Source organism: Octodon degus, unplaced genomic scaffold (assembly GCF_000260255.1).
Source record: "Octodon degus isolate 3935 unplaced genomic scaffold, OctDeg1.0 scaffold00074, whole genome shotgun sequence".
NCBI classification, from domain to species: Eukaryota; Metazoa; Chordata; class Mammalia; order Rodentia; family Octodontidae; genus Octodon; species Octodon degus.
In genome coordinates this window covers 3,691,454-3,709,545 of record NW_004524650.1, presented here as the reverse complement: position 1 = coordinate 3,709,545, position 18,092 = coordinate 3,691,454, and the positions used below count along the sequence as shown (strand labels likewise).

General features: G+C 33.5%; 1 protein-coding gene across 5 annotated transcripts in view; it reads left to right on the top strand.

Annotated features, from left to right (window-relative positions):
* Nucleotides 1–18,092, top strand: part of Ptbp2 (polypyrimidine tract binding protein 2) — a 70,065-nt gene that overhangs the window by 28,631 nt on the left and 23,342 nt on the right. For all 5 annotated transcript variants that reach the window (XM_004635691.3, XM_004635692.3, XM_023720339.1 and 2 more), the window contains exons 4-7: nucleotides 4,287–4,459; nucleotides 5,165–5,308; nucleotides 11,817–11,981; nucleotides 12,066–12,176. In XM_004635691.3, coding sequence (XP_004635748.1) covers nucleotides 4,287–4,459; nucleotides 5,165–5,308; nucleotides 11,817–11,981; nucleotides 12,066–12,176 — 593 coding nt within the window. The remainder of the gene's footprint in view (nucleotides 1–4,286; nucleotides 4,460–5,164; nucleotides 5,309–11,816; nucleotides 11,982–12,065; nucleotides 12,177–18,092) is intronic.

Below are 18,092 nucleotides of genomic sequence, written 5' to 3'. Positions count from 1 at the left end.
AACATATTCTTCCCAACTTGTCTACATTAGGATGATAAATTTTGGTCATGAAACGTATTTTAGGTGCTGCCATTGGGTATTCTTCTGGCAGAAATAGTTCAAGTTTCAAAGTCCCTCCTTCAAAGGGGGAATCCTGGGGGCCAGCAATGACCACGTGAAAATAACGGGCGTTGCTCTCGTCTGGTTCGGCTTTAATCCCAGGAACCGGTTCTGCCAGCAAACGCTGGGTTTCCTTGATGATCCTGCGGGGCAGCCCGGCCATCTTGTCAGATCCCGAGTTCGGCCTCTGGTCGCGTCCAGGGGTATATTTTTTTAGTGGGTAAAAATACTGTATGTTTCAAAATTTGTTGGGTGTAATGCAAGAGGTATGAATAGGGTGCATGGTGTCTTTAAATTGAAAACAGTACATTAGAAAAAAATACAGAGATTTTGAATTGACTTTTGTATTAGTTGAACATATACATAATGGTAAATGAGTGGGGTTAAAACAATAAATTTATAAATTAAATGAGGTGCTTGTTGAAACTCTGGTGCTGAATCAAGTGAGATACAGGAAGGATATTGGGATCAGACCAGCTTAGGAAACTCAACTGTGTTTGAGAGTAGATAGGAAATTTTAAGGAGATACTGAGTGGAAATAGTTGGGGGTGCTGTGAGAATAGAGAATTTCAATAAAGGAAGAGGTGAATATTGTTCTAGATTACTGTTAGATGTGATTTAACAAAGGACTTTGGACCTTAGCAAGATTCATTTAATGTGCAAACTGCAAGAAAGCCCTCTGCAGAAGAAAGGTAAAGGTTTTAGAATTGAGACAAAAAAACTGGGATTTTAATTTGGAAGACAAGCAGTTGAGTAGAAACAGTTTTTCAGTTTTGTTTTGAATTTGTAAGTAGGTGAAATTCTCCATATAAATAAAAATCATTAAAAGGACTGATTAATATATGGAAGATAGTGTAAAGATTTTTTGTTGAAACTTAGTGTGTATAAGAATTGCTATGGATCTTTTTAATTGAGCATGAAGTCTTAAAACCAGTTCAATTACTACTAGCTTTACGTACACAAAATGTTAATAGGTTTACAAAATGGAAAGGGAACATGGGGAGCAGTCCAAATTTATTTGCATTTCAGTAGTTGTATTCAGTATAATCAAAGATCACTTAAGATTAATTTTACCTTCTTGTCTGATAGTGTAACAAATAACCTAGATAGATGTTCAGTAAGCAAGTGCTATACACCCTGTCCTCCCCAGATTCAGAGTTTTTTATATGTGAAATGAGCTTCATTGTATGCTTGAAAGTGTCCCCTTAATAGTACTATTTAAAATGAAGGCTTTGATGGCACTAGAGATGAATACTTAATATCTGTCCTTGTTAATTCAAGCAAATTAATGAATAAGAAGTTACAGAATTTTTATATTCAGGACTTTCTTGAGAAAAAGTTTCAGTTTAACATTAGAAGAATATGTCTATAGATGCAAGCAAGGTACATTTTTTTTCCTTTTTTAAAAATGTATTTATTTATTTATTTATTTATTTATTTATTGGCGGAACTGGGGGTTGAACTCAGGCCTTTGTACTTGCCAGGGAAGCGCTTTTTCCACTGAGACATCTCCCCAGCCCTAATAAGTTTTTTTTTTTTTATAAATTTTGCGGAACTAAGGGTTGAACTCAGACCCTGGCGCTTGCCAGGCAAGTGCTTATTCTACTGAGCTATCTCCCCGGCCTTTTTTTTTTTTTTTTTTTTTTTTTTTTTAATGCATTTGGTGCAGGGTCTTGCTATGCAGCTCGGATTTGTAGTGATTCTCCTGTTTTTAGCCTCCCAGTGCTGGGATTACAGGCATGCACCATCACACCCGGTCTTACTGGCTGGCTCAGTGCGTCCAGAGGTGGGGCTAGCATAGCATGTGGTTCCAAGGATCTAACCCTGTGCCTGTGCATATCTAATCAGGTGGTTAGTCTGCTGAACTATCACATTGGCCCCAGATACATGTTTTAAAAGGTATGTGTATATATTGTAGGTTATCTGATATAACTTATACAAACACATTACTGATTTTTGTTAGAAGACATTACAAAATGGAAAGTTTAGATGCCTGTGTAAAATCTTAGTAATGAAAGGCAGGGTGGATAGTTTTCCCATAGGGTTTTTGCTGTTATTTTAATTGCAATTTCTGGAGAGTAGGAGAGCTATAAAAATTTTAACCCAAAATTTTCAGCGTAATTCTGAAGTTGCAACTTAATATTTTGCTGGACAAAAGTAACATTAGGGAACTGTTAGGTGCATTGCTTAGCCATTCAAGTATATATGCCTAAATGAATGAATCTCTTAGTGTAAGGCACTTCATGAATACCTTACAAATTACCAGTGAGTTACAAACTATATTTTAGATAGATCTTCTCTGGTCATCTAATAAAGTCATTGCAGCCATCCTCTTCAAGCCCTTTACTCAGTCACTTTTAATCTTTCAGCACTCATAAGAAATTACCTGTTTCATTTAGTAGTCTTCCTCTCCCACCGGACAGTAAGGCCTCAGATGTCATATTAATAATATTCACTCTGTATTTCCATAGCCTAAAACTGTCCCAGACAAATCCTTAATTCTCAAAATAAGAAATCAGTATGTGGAGTAAGACACTTAAGACTTAAGAGATTAAGCTTTTTGTTTTTGTTGTTTTGTTTTTTGTTTTGTTTTTCTACTGGGGCTGGAACCCAACTCAGGACATTGTGCTTGCCAGGCAGGCACTTAGGACACTGAGCTACATCCCCAGTCTGAGATTTTTTTTTTTTATAGGGAATATTGAATGTTTTAGGGCATATCATAAAAGTACTTGAAATTTTATATAAAATGAAGTGTATATATAATACGCGTGTATTTCTTGGATACATAAGTACTCATGTTAGTGGGTTATTGTTTGTCTTTTTGAGGGAGGATTCCACTATGCAGTTCAGCCTGACCTTCAACTAACTTTGTAGTCCAGGCTGGCGTTGAACTAGCATCAGTTTTCTAGGCTCAGCCTCCAGAGGTGCTGGGATTATAGGCATTATGCCACCTTGTCTGGCCATTTTATTATTTTAAAAATACATTTCAGTATGTAAATAATGATGATTGATCTGGCATTGTATATATTAAACTCTTCCACATGGAAGATTATTATTTTATATACATCTGTAATAAGATCTTTATTTTAGGTCAGTAGTACAGTGAAGGCAAGTAAATTATTTGTTGATTGAAGTATATTTGTTTATGGCTCAGAGTTGTAATATGTTAATAAGTAATTCAGAGTATAGTGATACAGAATATCTAGGTAGATTATGAAGTAATACTAACAAGTTAGGAGAGGCTCATTATAAAACTACAGTATGGATTGACTGCATCTATATTATATATACTATTATATATACTTACAGCATTGAAGTATGACATTTTCCAAATTGAACAATTTATAATTTTTTAGGAAAATTTAATAATTTTTGACAAATTTTTTAATAAATGTCTGTATAATTGTCCTCCCTAATGCATCATTTTGGGTTTTGTGGCTTGATTTACCTTCTATCAGCCTGAGTTGAAAATATTGCATGGGAAATTTCAGATCTTGCTGAGGCTAGTAGTCTTTCTCTTGTTGAGTAGATTAGATTCTGTGTAAGCTACCATTGTTGGTTTACACATATAATAGTTATAAGATTGAAGTAACTCTTATCTTAGTGTCTCAAAAGGGCAAGCTTTTTTGCAGTATATCATTATAGCTGTTCTATTTTATCTATAGTTTTTGCTAACTTTTTTTTTATTTTTCAACAAATAATACACTGCATATATTCTTCTTAGTGGTTAATTGCTGTATTTTGCTAACTTCTTACTATACTTAGGTTATATGAGAGAGAGAAGGAGAGAGAGAGAAAAAAAAATATGAAGGATTTGGGTACTATCCTTGGTTTTAGGTCTACTGTATGGGTCTTGAGTTATGTACCCTTTAGATAAGGAGAAATCTAGTCCATTGGTCTGTGAACAAGTGATTTATAATGCAATATATGATTTTGTGATTGGAGAGTTTTAATGAAAGTGTTTTTGCTAGTCACTTATTCTTTGCATATACTGTTTAAGTATGTTACTTCAGATCAGTTTCAAATGTTAATTTTGCTTAATGGCATTCTCTGTTACTTGAAAATGAAGTTTTGAACTTTTAGGAATTAATGTATTATTCTACTGTACTTTTGAGTTTCATAGCCTTTACACAAATGACAAGATATAATGTGTTCTTACATACAGTCTATTTTTAAACGTCTTTCAGCCAACGGTAATGATAGCAAAAAATTTAAAGGAGAAGATAAAATGGATGGTGCACCTTCTCGTGTTCTTCACATTCGAAAATTACCTGGAGAAGTGACGGAAACTGAAGTTATTGCTTTAGGTTTGCCTTTTGGTAAGGTGACCAACATCCTTATGCTGAAAGGAAAAAACCAGGTACATTTCTTTCAAGGCCTATAACACAATAAATTGTGCACATGCATGTGAGTTGTAGTCTAGGAAACTAATACTAGTTATCCAAAACAAATGAGTTGCCACCTTTCAAATTTTATTTGTTAAAAGATACAATTCAGATATACATAATGATCACATTCATTTAATCTTCAAATTTTACTTTTTTAATTCACTTCAGATTTTGGTAAGTTTTGAAAAGTAGTAGTGGAAAATACAAATGAAAAGTTTCTTTTATGGTGGCTATTTGTGGTATCACAGATTAGTAGGTGCACTGTTAGCATTTTAATCTTACGTTTATTTCAGCAAGATACTGATCTAGTAGTAGAAATTAGTCATTGAGTGTGAATATCTTTCATTGATATCTTTCCTTGACAATTATAACAGTCAAGCACAAGGTATTAAGTATGAAATTTTGTTTTATAATTTCTAGTGATTCTATATAATAGCATATGAAATTTATCGTTGTTAATCCTACATCTTGAGCTTATCTTTAATAACATACTTAAAGTCTAATAAGAGATTTATAATTCTACTTATTAGAATATTTAAAGGTAATTTAAAGGTTATATTCTAGGCAATTAATTTTTTTTTTAGCTAGTTGAATAGATTGTACGGATAGTTATATTACAATTCCTCATTTGTTTGATTTCAGTTCATTATGTTAAAATTTGCTACTTAAAATTTCAGGCATTTTTGGAACTAGCAACAGAGGAAGCAGCCATTACTATGGTTAATTACTATTCCGCTGTAACACCTCATCTTCGTAACCAACCAATTTATATCCAGTACTCCAATCATAAAGAACTTAAGACAGATAATACTTTAAACCAAGTGAGTATGCATAAAAACATAAGCAAAATGACCTAGAACATATTAAGGATCTTGTATTATTAGAAGAAAATGTTTCACCATCCAGCATATGCTTCTGTAGACCTTTTCTTCTTCTTTTTCTTTTTTTGGCTTTTTTTTTTTTTTGGTACAGGGTCTCACTATGTTAGCTTGGACTCATAGTGATCCTCCTGATTTCTGCCTCCCTAGTGCTGGGATTACAGGTGCGCGCCACTGTGCCGGATCCATTGCTGGCTTAGCACACCTGGGGCGGGGCTGGATCTGCATGCAGTGGCAGGGACCGAATCCTGGCCCCTGCGTGTACCCAGGCAAGCGCTTAGTCGGCTGAGCTGTATTGCTGGCCCCTGCATTTTCTTATTTTTAAGGTGTTTTCTTATAATATACACTTTTAAATATTGCCTACATTTACTGAAACAATATGCAGTTTTATTATTTTATGTTCAAAATTAGTGCTAGATGGATGAATTTTGAAATTCTTTAAAACCTGGTCAGAAGGTTTTTTTTTTTCCTGATGCAAGTTAAAATTTGTATATAGAAACTATAGGAATAGAATTTATTAGCAGAAACTGTACAACATTGCTACCACAGTGTACATAACTTTGCTGCTTAGACTGTAAATTATGAAATGTAGTGCTGTTAGTTGACTCTTTGTAGGCCTTAATTTTCTATGAAAAATTCCTGTTGAGAATGTGTTAATGATTTTCCTAAGGGGAAGAATTCTTAAAAATGAAGGGTATAAAAATGTATTAATATTTTAAGTATGTTACATAAAAAATATTTAAATTTAATAGGTTAAAAAACATGTTTTTAGAACTAGATATGTAGGATTATTGTAATGGTCTAAAAGTTTATGTCTTCAAATATTATTAAAGTGCTATACATAGTATTTAAATACTGTAAATAATATTTATTTGTTTCATTTTGGTGCCAGGAATCAAACTTGGGACATTGTGCTTGCTAAGCAGGTGCTGAGCTACTGAGCTATATGCCCTGTCCTGTAAATAATATTTAAATACTATAAGTACTGTTTAAATAGTATTGAATACTATAGATACTATTTAAATAAATGCTATTTAAAATTATAATTATTGTTGGTTTATGTAAAACATAACATTGAGTTCTCTTTTTAATGAAAATTTCACATTAGAATGTAATTTTTATGTTATTCTAATGTAAGTTTTTTTAATTTTTACAAATTATGTTACAAAGATAGTTTACTCAGTTAAATCAAAACCATCAACTCGATACTCAAATTACACTTTATTAATAAGACAAGTAGAAACTGATTTATCCATCTTCACATAAAATTACAGATGAAGCTGAAAAACAAGATCTATTTTTAAAACAAAATGTAACAAATTAAGGGCTTTGGGTTTCTTTCTGTCTAGTTATCTTGGATTGTTACATTTCTTTTCATATGCCCAGGCTTTCAGTGAAAATCTAATGGAAGTAATTCATCAGCTTTTCTTTATTTTGTTTAAAAAAAAGGAAGTGACCTGAAATAATTGTTTATGAAAAATAAGGTTGTAAAAGTTTCTGCCTAAGACAAGGGGTTCACATTGAGCTGTTTTGTTGGTTGAATTTGGTAATAAACTTCATTCTTTTTGAATAAGAAAATGTGTTTTTAAGAATTTTTCATGAAGTGCTAGGCATGATAGCACACATCTATGCTCCCCACACTTGTTTCTCTGTGCCTGATTCATGTTGCTCACTATATTATTCTCTTAAAATGACATTTTAATATCCCAGTTGTGTTTATTAGTACTTTTACTAAGCTAATGCTTGAACACATTCTCATTTTATTTCATTCTACTTCAGTGATACTGGGGATCAACCCAAGGTTTAACACATATAAGGCAATGTGAGCTGTACCACCAGCCTCACATTCTTATTTTAAGTTCAAAAGAAAGGAACATATTAAAGAATTTTTATAAAGGCATATATTAGAAGTTGTATATGAGAGAGGGGGACTTGTAATGTTAAATAGGGATGACCCCTGGAAGCCCTACTGAGAAGGCACATTAGTAACTGAAGAGTGGGTAGGGAGTAAGCCCCACCACTCAGTCTGGGTTATTATATACAGAGAGAACAGTTGAGGGAAATTTCCTTTTCTTACACAAAGTACTTTTGAAATCAGATTTTTAATTTTCAAATGCTAGTCAATATTCTTTAATCATCCTTTTTACATTATAGTTGGTCATGCCTTAGAATTTTATGTTGAGGACCCTAATTACAGCATTTTAAAACTACCTCAGTGTACTCGTCTTTTTTTTTTTGTTGTTGTTGTTGTTAACTTTTGTATCTGTCTTGTTCTGACTTCCCTCCTTGCCTATGCTTGATTATCTGTTCATAGATTAGAATGCCTAGCGAACTTACCTTTGTCTTCTAGAGTTGTGGAGTTGCATGTTCATCTGGTTCTCCCAGGCAGTACTAAAGATGTATTTATTCTGAGCCAACAAAACCCCATTTACAACTTCCTTTCAAAGGAACAATTTTGTGTTGGTTTGTTGTTTTATGATGGGAGGAGTCAGTGTCTTAGTTTCTTTCCTTTATTTGCTGATACAGAATACCTGACACCCAAAGTTAGGGAGAGAAACATTTATATTTAGCTCATACTTTCTAGGGATTTCAGTCCACAGTGAGCTGGCTCCAAGGTACGTTGGCATGGCAGAAAGATACCACAGAGGAGAAAAAGTTCATGGTGGGGAGAAGGTAGTGAAACAACAAGGTACAATGCAGTTCTTTCTATCTTTTACATTGTATCTAGACTACTTAGGGCAGGTAGCACTCACATCCCTAATCTTAGTGCCCTTGATCCTAGCATTGCATCATTAATCAATTCCAGCATCACACACTGTAGATGTAGCCATCCGAAAAAGTCTCAACTGTGACAACATGAGGCTTTGGGGAGACAGCTAAGCACAAGTCATAATAGACCTTCACAGGAGGAGGAGAAGAGTTTAGCTGTTTGTAAATTTAATGTATGTTCTGTTAATCCCACTCTTCCTCTGTGAATTTGTGAGTTTCTTAGTTCTTGTGAATTTGCTTAGTTTCTTAGTTCTTATGAACAATATAAATCCTATTTCCTGTATATTTATTGTTTTTTTCTTTCTATTTGATTCCAAATATTTTCTACATATCAGGAATTTGATAAGATCATTCTCAGCTAAAGATGATTACTTGACCAGTGGTTGAGTTTATTCTATTTGGTATTACTATACATTTTCATAGGAGTGAATGAATGTGTTTTATCCATAGTTTCTCCTATTTCCTAATTAACTCTTTCTGTGTTGTGTTGTTTGAAATACTCATTTTTTATTTCCCCTCTCAAATTCTTTCACCCTAGTACAGCCAAGTGTGTATTTTTCTGAATTGCTCAAGTCCAGCTAAGGACCATCCAGCAGGTCCTTTTTCTTGCTCAGGATAGCAGTCCACTTGGAGATGACTACTTTTATTTTTTGTTTTATGGCCATCTATGTTTCGAAAGTATCTGTAAATCTTCTAACATGATTTCTTTTGATTTCAAGGTCTTTTGCTGCCACTTTGTTTTCACTTACTCATGGAATATTTTATCCTGTCTACTTTTGCAGGACTGTTCTACTACATACTTCTCATGGCTAGTTGTTAAATATCTTCAGATCTCTCTTTAGCTGTTTCTTTTACTGGAAAGTTGTCCTCAATTACACTGAGTGAATGAGGTTTGAATTGAAGTCTTTTGATGCAGATTAAAACCATAGTAAGACTGCTGGCCGTGTAATGGGTGGGCTAAAATTAAAACAATACATAATACTAAGTGTTGGTGTTAATATGGAGAAGCTAGGGCTGGGGAGATAGCTCAGTACTATAAGCACTTGCCTGGCAAATGTAAGATCCCTAGTTCAATCCCTAGTACTGCAAAGGAAAAAAAAAGAAGAAGAAGCTATATCAACTTGTATAAATGTATTCTAATTTAAAAATGAGTGCAGTGTAAATTGCAGTTTTTCAAAACTTCAAAGAAATATGTACTAAAGTTTAGTATATGCGTGCTCTTTAACGGTTCATACATTTCTAGTTTGTACGTGAAAAAACATACACATAGAACATGAAAAGATATGTACGAGAATATTCAGCTGTATGTGGTATCCAAAGCTGGAAATGACCGAAGTGTTCAGCAGATTCATTCAGCTGTATGGCAGTAGGAATGAACAGGTTACCTGTAACTGCAAAACATTGCTATCGATCATAAAATAATGTTAATTGAAAGAAACTAGATTGAAGGAGAAAGCATTAAGATAAAATTTCATTTAATAATTGAGAGGATATAATTCTCTTTAATAGGGAAGAAACATGAGTGCAGCTTCTATAATTTTTTATGATAATGTTATAGGCAGGTAGTCATTTCATGTAGATACCTAATTTGTGATATTTTTTGAATTATATTCATAAAATTGCTATAATTTCAATATGACATTATTATTGTTCTTTTTTTTTTTTTTTTTGGCAGTACCGGGAATTGAAGCCAGGCAGGCACTTATTCTACTGAGCTAGCTATCTCCCTGGCCCTAAAAATGTCTCTTTCAAATGATTTTTTTTTTTTTTTTTTTTTTTTTTTGGCGGGCTCAGGCTGCCTGACGGGCAGGTCTGGGAAGGCATAGGGAGCTGGGGAGAACCGCAGACCCCTGCACCTGATTGGGTTTGCTCCAGCAAGTGCTGAAAACAACTGAGCTAACCCACAAGCCGCCTCAATATGAAACTCAGTTAAACTCTAGATTGTCGGGCCAGTAGTATGGTGAACAGAGTTTGGAATAGATATGTGCATAAATGCTAGCATATGTAGATGGGAACTCTGGAAGGACACCTAAAATTAATAGTGGTATTAAGTCAGGAAGGAAAGCAAACTTGAGTGACAAAATTTGTGGGAAGAACTTTCTTCTTTGTATTAGTTGGATTGGATATGCCGATCAGATATTTCATGTTTTTTAGAGATTTCTAACAGTACATTGTTAGTGGTTTTCTAGGATGTTATTGTAGGTGAGTATGTGTAAGAAAACAAATCCAAATTAAGTAAAAAGGACCATGAAAAACTCAGCTCATGATCTTTTGGTCGTGCTGCTAGTTTGGCAGAACCCAGGAAGGCACACTATCTACCCTGGGCTCAGCCTAACTATACTATCACAGTGGGCACCATGCTTGTCCCTAGCTCCCAAACATCTTGAGGTGAAAGCCTGTGCATCTGGACACAACCCCCCAGCCAAGGTCTGTTTGCTTGCCTTTAGTGCTATACTACCTCTGCACAAGGCAGCTCAAATCTGAAGGGAGGCCGGGGGGGTCACAAAACCATGGAACATCAGATTTTGCCAGGCCAATTTGCCAAATGAGTTATGCAACTCAGCATGAAGGAATTAGAAGAGGTTTCTGCCCAGCATGGGCCATGATAGAGTCAAAGCTCACTGTAAAGGAAAGCCTACAGTTCTAAACATGTTAAAGTACTTAGAGTACTTTAAATATGTTCAAACATTTAAGGAGATAAATGTTCCTCTAGAAATCATTCTATACGTATTTTCTTTACAACTATATTTTCAATAGTATTAAGTTGTCTTACATTGTTTCTCAAAAATGTATTAAATTGTGAGATTTCTCGTATCTTAATTCTTCTCTGTTCTTTTGTCATTGTATTATGTATGTATTCTTACTGGTATGCAAATATAGACATTTCAAACTATAATGTTATGGTATATGTTACTGTTATATTTAACAGTTAAATATATATAGTCTCCCTGACCCCAGAAGAGGTAGAAAGAAGTTTCTTATCAAAGAATATGTCATAGTAGGAAAGGCACAGTAATGATGAGAGTCTTTTAGAGCATTTAACATTTGATTGACAGATTTTTTTTTTTTTTATACCACAGATCGAACTCAGGACCTTGCTCAGGCCAGGCAGGCACTTTATGCCACTGAACTATCTCCCTAACCCTTGATTGACAGAATTTTTAAAAATACTATAATTTTTTTGTTTTATGTGTTGACTTTCTCAATTTAAAGATGCAAAAAATCAAACGGTCTTATTTATAGTAGTGTACTTGGCAACATCTTATTACTCATTCATATAATAAGGCTGCATTTTATAGTTGTTCGTATGTAAAATACAATAAAATGTACACAAAATATTCATATTATAGCTCAAAAATTTTCTGAAAAATTTAAACTTTATAGTAGTAGGTTTTTTTGATAAACTTGTTGAGATTTGATATTTTTTGTGGAGAAGATAATGATAAAGTTTATTCTTTAAAGGTTTCTGTTTAAAACATTTTCTGGTTACATGTATCTGTCAAACCATGTCTTGTTCTTTCAAAAATAAACCACTTTGCCTCTCTTTACTCGTTTAACATTAGTGCCAAAGACAGGATCACTTTTTTGAAATAAAAATCAGTAGAATACTTGAATTGTAAACTGACAGTATTAAATAGTAGAGTGACTGTGTTTTTCTGCCACTTTTCCTTTTAATTTTCAGCGTGCTCAGGCAGTTCTTCAAGCTGTGACAGCTGTCCAGACAGCAAATACTCCTCTTAGCGGCACCACAGTTAGTGAGAGTGCAGTGACTCCAGCCCAGAGCCCAGTACTTAGAATAATTATTGACAATATGTACTACCCTGTAACACTTGATGTTCTTCACCAAGTAAGTTTTAATTTAATTTGTATGCATGTATATACATTGAATAAGTGATTCAGTAAATAATGTTTTGATCTAATGTTTTAACAGATATTCTCTAAGTTTGGTGCTGTATTGAAGATAATCACATTTACAAAAAATAACCAGTTTCAAGCTTTGCTCCAGTATGGTGATCCAGTAAATGCTCAGCAAGCAAAACTAGTAAGTCTAGAGTGTCTTTTGAGATGGTAATATTTTTTTCATGGAGATTAACTTAATCCTAATATAAGTAACAGTGCCATGTATAGCATTATAGATGGCAGAATTTTATGCCAGTAAGGTAATTATAGGAAACCATTTTCATTGTCATGCCATACACTTCTAATTTAGGTGTAAAGATTTGTGCTTTTAAGAAGATAGTGAAATTTTAAGTAGTTTGTAGTGAGTTTCAAAATAATTCACTGGTTTGAAATGCATCACTTAACGTCAACGTAAATGATAGAAATTCATCAGTAATTTTATTAATAAAATTTTAATAAAATAATTTTTAAAAAATCTCAATCAAATGTTAAATGCTCTAAAAGACTCTCATTACTGTGCCTTTCCTACTATGACATATTCTTTGATAAATAACTTCTTTGTACCTCTTCTGCGGTCAGGGAAACTATACATATTTAACTGTTAAATATAACAATGTATACCATAACATTATAGTTTGAAATGTCTATATTTGCATATCAGTAACAATACATACATAATGCATAAAAAGGAATGTTTATTTTTCAGAACTATCATGACTATAGCTAGCTATAAGAATTTTTGTTAATTTTGGAAGTTTTGTGTTTTTGAGAAGACAATTAAATCAGATTGTCCTTGTATACCTGTGTGAGATTTTTAAATAGCTTGCAATGGGTGTTTCAAAGTAATTCAGCTTTGAGATAGTTGGGCTGAATATATCAGTACAGATGTACAAATGCTGTGGCAGATTCTAGTATAAGACTGTACCTGATATATATATTTTCAAGGAATGTTCTCTCAATAGTTTGTGATCCATTTTTTATATCATTTACTGTTTTTGTCATTGTTTTGTGTGGAGGTTAAGAGACTATTAGAAGAGGGAAAGTTTTCCCATGTCATGACTGCCATTGAAAATTATACCCTGCAGCTTTACCCTCAAAATATATCTTAGTTCTGTTTTCACTAACGTCTTATACCATATTATCATTATTATTTTTCTATTATTAAAACAAATCATTATGAAGTCATTAAATGTGCTGGTTTTACTTACCTTTGTCTTACCTCTTGTTTTTTTCCTTTTTTCTTTTTAAACATTCAGACTTAATTGTTTTTAGTACCTTAGTACTTTCTCTAAATCAAGATTAATTATATGGAATTCAGACTATTTTTCATTGTTTTTAAATTGCATTTGTCTCCTGAGTATCTCATTTGGGTGTTACTGAAATTTTCTTAAGTACCAGAGACGCTATAGGTAGTCATAATAACATACTTTTTCATGGTTTGTCAGGTAATTTTTTACCTTTTTTTTCCCTTGATCATTACTTTATTTTGTAAAGAGGATCAGGTTTTTTTCTCCCTTTGTTACAAAAGGATGTTAAGATTTAAAGAGGTAATTATTTTAAATGTACGGTCTGTAGGATAGATATTTTTCAGTGTCTGCCTTTTAGATAATCTTTTTATGTAGTACATTGGATCTCTAGTTACTGGTTCTCAGGTGATACAATATCGTTGTGTTTGGGAATTCTTAATTCATTTTTCAAAAATAATTATTCCTCAAATTCCCCAATCTCACAGCTTTGAAAATACACACTTTATTATTTTTTAGTTGTCAAAAATCAATGTGGCATGAAGTTTTATCATTGTGTACCATCTAGAAGTCATGGTTTGTATGATGTTTTCACAGCTTACAATATGTTTTAAGATGGTGCACATTTCATGATGTGCAGTAGTTTCTTTACTCTCCTTATCCAGAGTGAAAGGACTTGTTAAAGGGCCAATGAAATGGAATTTGATTAACAGTTACACCGCATTGGGACTAATTCTTACCTGGAGAATAGCTTATGTGTACATCTTGTCTGAAATAATTTATGGGTATGTTTAATCTTATGGTTAAAGAAGATTATACCTCAATAACATTACATTAGAGATTTTATTTTATAAGCCTGTGTACTGATAATGAGCATCAAGCTGTAAGTATTCATGAGTGTTTCATACATAATTATCACTTGTTCAGGTCCTCTGTGAAAATGTGAAGTTAATTCTAAGGGAACGGGTGATTGTTTTTTATATTTATATTGTAATAGTTGACCTCAGCTTTATTTTACTTACTATTTTCCAGGCTTCCTTTTCCATTAATTTGTAATCAAGACTGCTTGGTAGATCTTTTGATATTTTCAGTGATACACATTTTTCATGCCTGTATGCTGTGCCTAAGAAATATCATATAGTCTGACAATTGGTAACAGTTTAAATTTAGGAGCATTGCCTACAAGTGGCCCTTTCATTTGAAAAATTTCTTCAGTTATCTCAATCAACATGTTCTGTTTTTCATAATGACTATATCAGAAATTTTGCCTTTCACCGTCTTTTCCTTATTCTTGCTTAATTGCAGGAAAATATCGGATGTAATCTTCATTACTTTTTTCTCACAAGACCTATTATCCAAGTACTTGTCTAGTAAAGTGACAGATCATTTTTTAATCTAAGCTCAGTAAAAATTTTTTTTTTTTTTTGTATTTACGGAAGGGTCTACAGGGTGTTCAGGGTCTCACTACTAGATTGCACTCATAGTGATCCGCATGTTTACAGCCTCCCAAGAGCTGGGATTACAGGTGTGTACCACCATGCCCAGTCTCAATTGCCTTCTCAGTGCGCCCCTGTGGCAGGGCCAGCACAGCAGGCCCCGGGATCGAACTCCAGGTCCTGTGCCTGCTTTCAGGCACTTTAATCTGCTGAACTATTTGGCCGGCCCAACAAGTCTTATTCTCTCCTGCCTCCTAAGAGTTGGCATGGTCATCTCTAGTTTTCTTTTCTGATTTTCACTACTTCTCACTAATACGTCAGGCGTGTGTAAGACTCTTCAAGTTATTTCTCTACCTTCTGTAATTTCATTTCTGCATTGTTTACATATATTATACTTCAGAATGTCACCAGTAATGAATTTTTAAATGCCAGTTATATTTATTATTTAGTTTTGACCTCACTTAACATATAGGTAACATTTGGCACTGTATAGTACTCAAAAATTTTTATTTCGTCTCTGACATTTCTTGCCTAGATTTATCCTACTTTGAGGATTTTTTCTTGCTACACATTCCTCCCCTTCCACCCAGGAAACCTCACCTACTCCAGCAGTTGAGGTACACTTGGTGTTTTTACTGCTTTTTATAGCTCAGATCCACACCAGGAATCCAGTAGAATGTTGGACATCTTCCAAGTTAGGCTCTGTTCAGTTTCTCTTTGTAGCTTTTCTTGTGTCTCTCCATGTCAAGTACCAATGTCAGTCTCATTGACAGGCAAGAAAACATGAAATTATTATTCTTCTGTCATAAAATATTTGTCCTAACTCCTAAACTGTTGTTGAATATGCCCTTTTTGACATGCCATTTGGAATAGTTATTGTTAAAAAATACTGGCCTCTGTGACTTTACAGTGGTTGTGCCAAATTACAAATCAGTATAATTCTGTCTATAATATATCACTGTTAATGGTGATACAAATGTTTACACAGAGTCCTCATCATGCAGTGACCTAAGTTGCTATTGGTCTATGAACAGCTACCTTGAACAGATCTCTGCTTCATTGGTCTCTGACTAAACTCCATACGCTGACATCTTCCCTTACTGCTATTATTTATCCATGAAGTATTAAGAGTGACCTCAATTTAAAGCAACATTACATCCATTCTAAACTCAGTGACTAACTTGTTGTTAGAATAAGTCCACAGGGGGCCGGGGAGATGGCTCAGTGGAATAAGTGCTTCCCTGGCAAGCGTAAGGGCCTGAGTTCAATCCCCGGTTCCACAAAAAAAAAACAAACCTCAAGAATAAGTCCACAGGTCATTAATATGGATTATGAAACTGTCTCTTTCTTTAACTTGCTTTTGTACTCCTATCATTAACTGTATTAAATAGTTTGCATGTGCTGTGATTTTTTTGATCTTGCAGGCTTTCAGTTTGAAATTCCATTTATTTATTAATGTATTTTGTACAGGGTCTCACTACACAGATTGGACTTGTAGTGATTCTCCTGTTTTCAGCCTCCCTGGGATTATAGGCAGGCGCTCCCACGCCCAATCTCAATCATGTGCCCCGGGGGTGGTCCAGCATGGCACGTGGGGATTGAACCCTGGCCTCTGCGTTCTGCAGGCGCTTCAGTTCTGCTGAGCTATCTGGCCGACCCTTGCAATTCCATTTAATACTGTGTTTTCTCTTCATTTGCTTGTGTCCAACCTCTGATTATTTTCCTCTTTTAAGTATCAGTTTAGACTTGTCTTTTCAGGGCTACATTATCCTTTGAACTACATTAAAATCTTTGTGATTATTTGTTAAGTGGTGACTATTTTGTAGACTGTAAGTTACATGAGAAGGAACTCCCATCTCTGCTTTGTTCTTTGCTATAGTTTTTGAGTGTGTATGTTTGGAGTGATAATCAGAAATATTAGTAATAGTTCTTATCAAAAAGTAAATGATTTTCATGCTTGTGAAAGAAAACACCCTGATACCTTTTAGAAAGTCTTAACTGAGATTTATTAGCATACAGTGTTTTCCTTTGGATTTCTAATGTACCTTTTAAAAATATTTTTGAGGAAAAAATAATTGGTACATAGAAGTACTCACCTATTTTTAATAGCAAGATATTCATTCCTATTCACTGGGCTTTTTTTTTTTTTTTTTTTTAAGTTTTTTTGTTTTGTTTTTGTTCCTGTTGTCTGTGTGATCCTGGGGGTTGAATTTAGGGCCTTGGCACTGGATATGCATAGCCCTTCTAAAATTTTTTATTTTGAAATATGATCTTGAGTTGCCCAGATTGGTTTGGAACTGGAGATCCTCTTGCCTCACCCTCCCAGATGGCTGAGATTACAGGCAAGTGCCACCAAGCCTAGTTGACAGTTCTTTTATGTAATTAAATTTTAATATATATATTAGTTGGAAATGATAATTTTTGTTTGTTTTTAGAAATAAGATTTCATGAATGTTAAACTCTTGTTAGAAATATCTAATAATAGATATAGGGGACTGATAGTATGTGTCTGGAAATGTGTTTATGTAGTCATCTTAATTTAGTGTAGATATAGATTCTTTTTTATTCCCTTAGATTTTATAGTTAAAAATTAAAATATTTTGCAGCAGTTAAAATTTGTCATTCTTTTAGCTTGCTCACTACTTTATTGAGAAATTTGGAGAGATTAATAATAATCACCCTTTACTTTCCTATACAAACATTCTCTTTGAGATACGCTTAATTCTACTTACCTTTTAGCGTTCATAATTTTTATATTCACATTTTTTTGATATGAGTGGAAATTTTTTTGATAAAACCTATGGTTTTATAGTGTTTCATGAAAATCTTACATAATCTTGAGTGGGATTTTATGTTAGTAAATAATTGGTAAAAATATTTTATTAGTGTTACAAACCTGATTTATGTTCATGATTTTGATATGTTTTCCTGTCTTGGTAAAAGTTAGACATTTTAAAGAATTAGAGCTTTCATTTTTCTCTACACACTTGTTAAATCAGATTCCCAATAATCTTCAAAAAGTAAGTCATAGCAAAAAATAGTAAACATTGACATAAAAACAAATATTGTGACTCTTAATTTTTTTATTTATATATGATGCTTCTTTGTGGTAGCTTATTTGTACATTTTTTGTCTTTGACAGCTTTCTTGCCTTTTGATGATCATGTTTTGCTCATAAATTTTAAATGTACTTAAATTCTTTTTCTGATTGTTTTTGCTTGCTGTCTAAACTTCCATTGTGAGTAAGCATATTAAAAAAGTATTGGTGCAAGTTATTTGTAGCTTTTATTATCGTAAATCTTTGCTTCAGCATGATCACCACATTCCTGATTGCAAAACCATGGTTTATGTGCTAGTCTTATCTCCTGGCATTATATA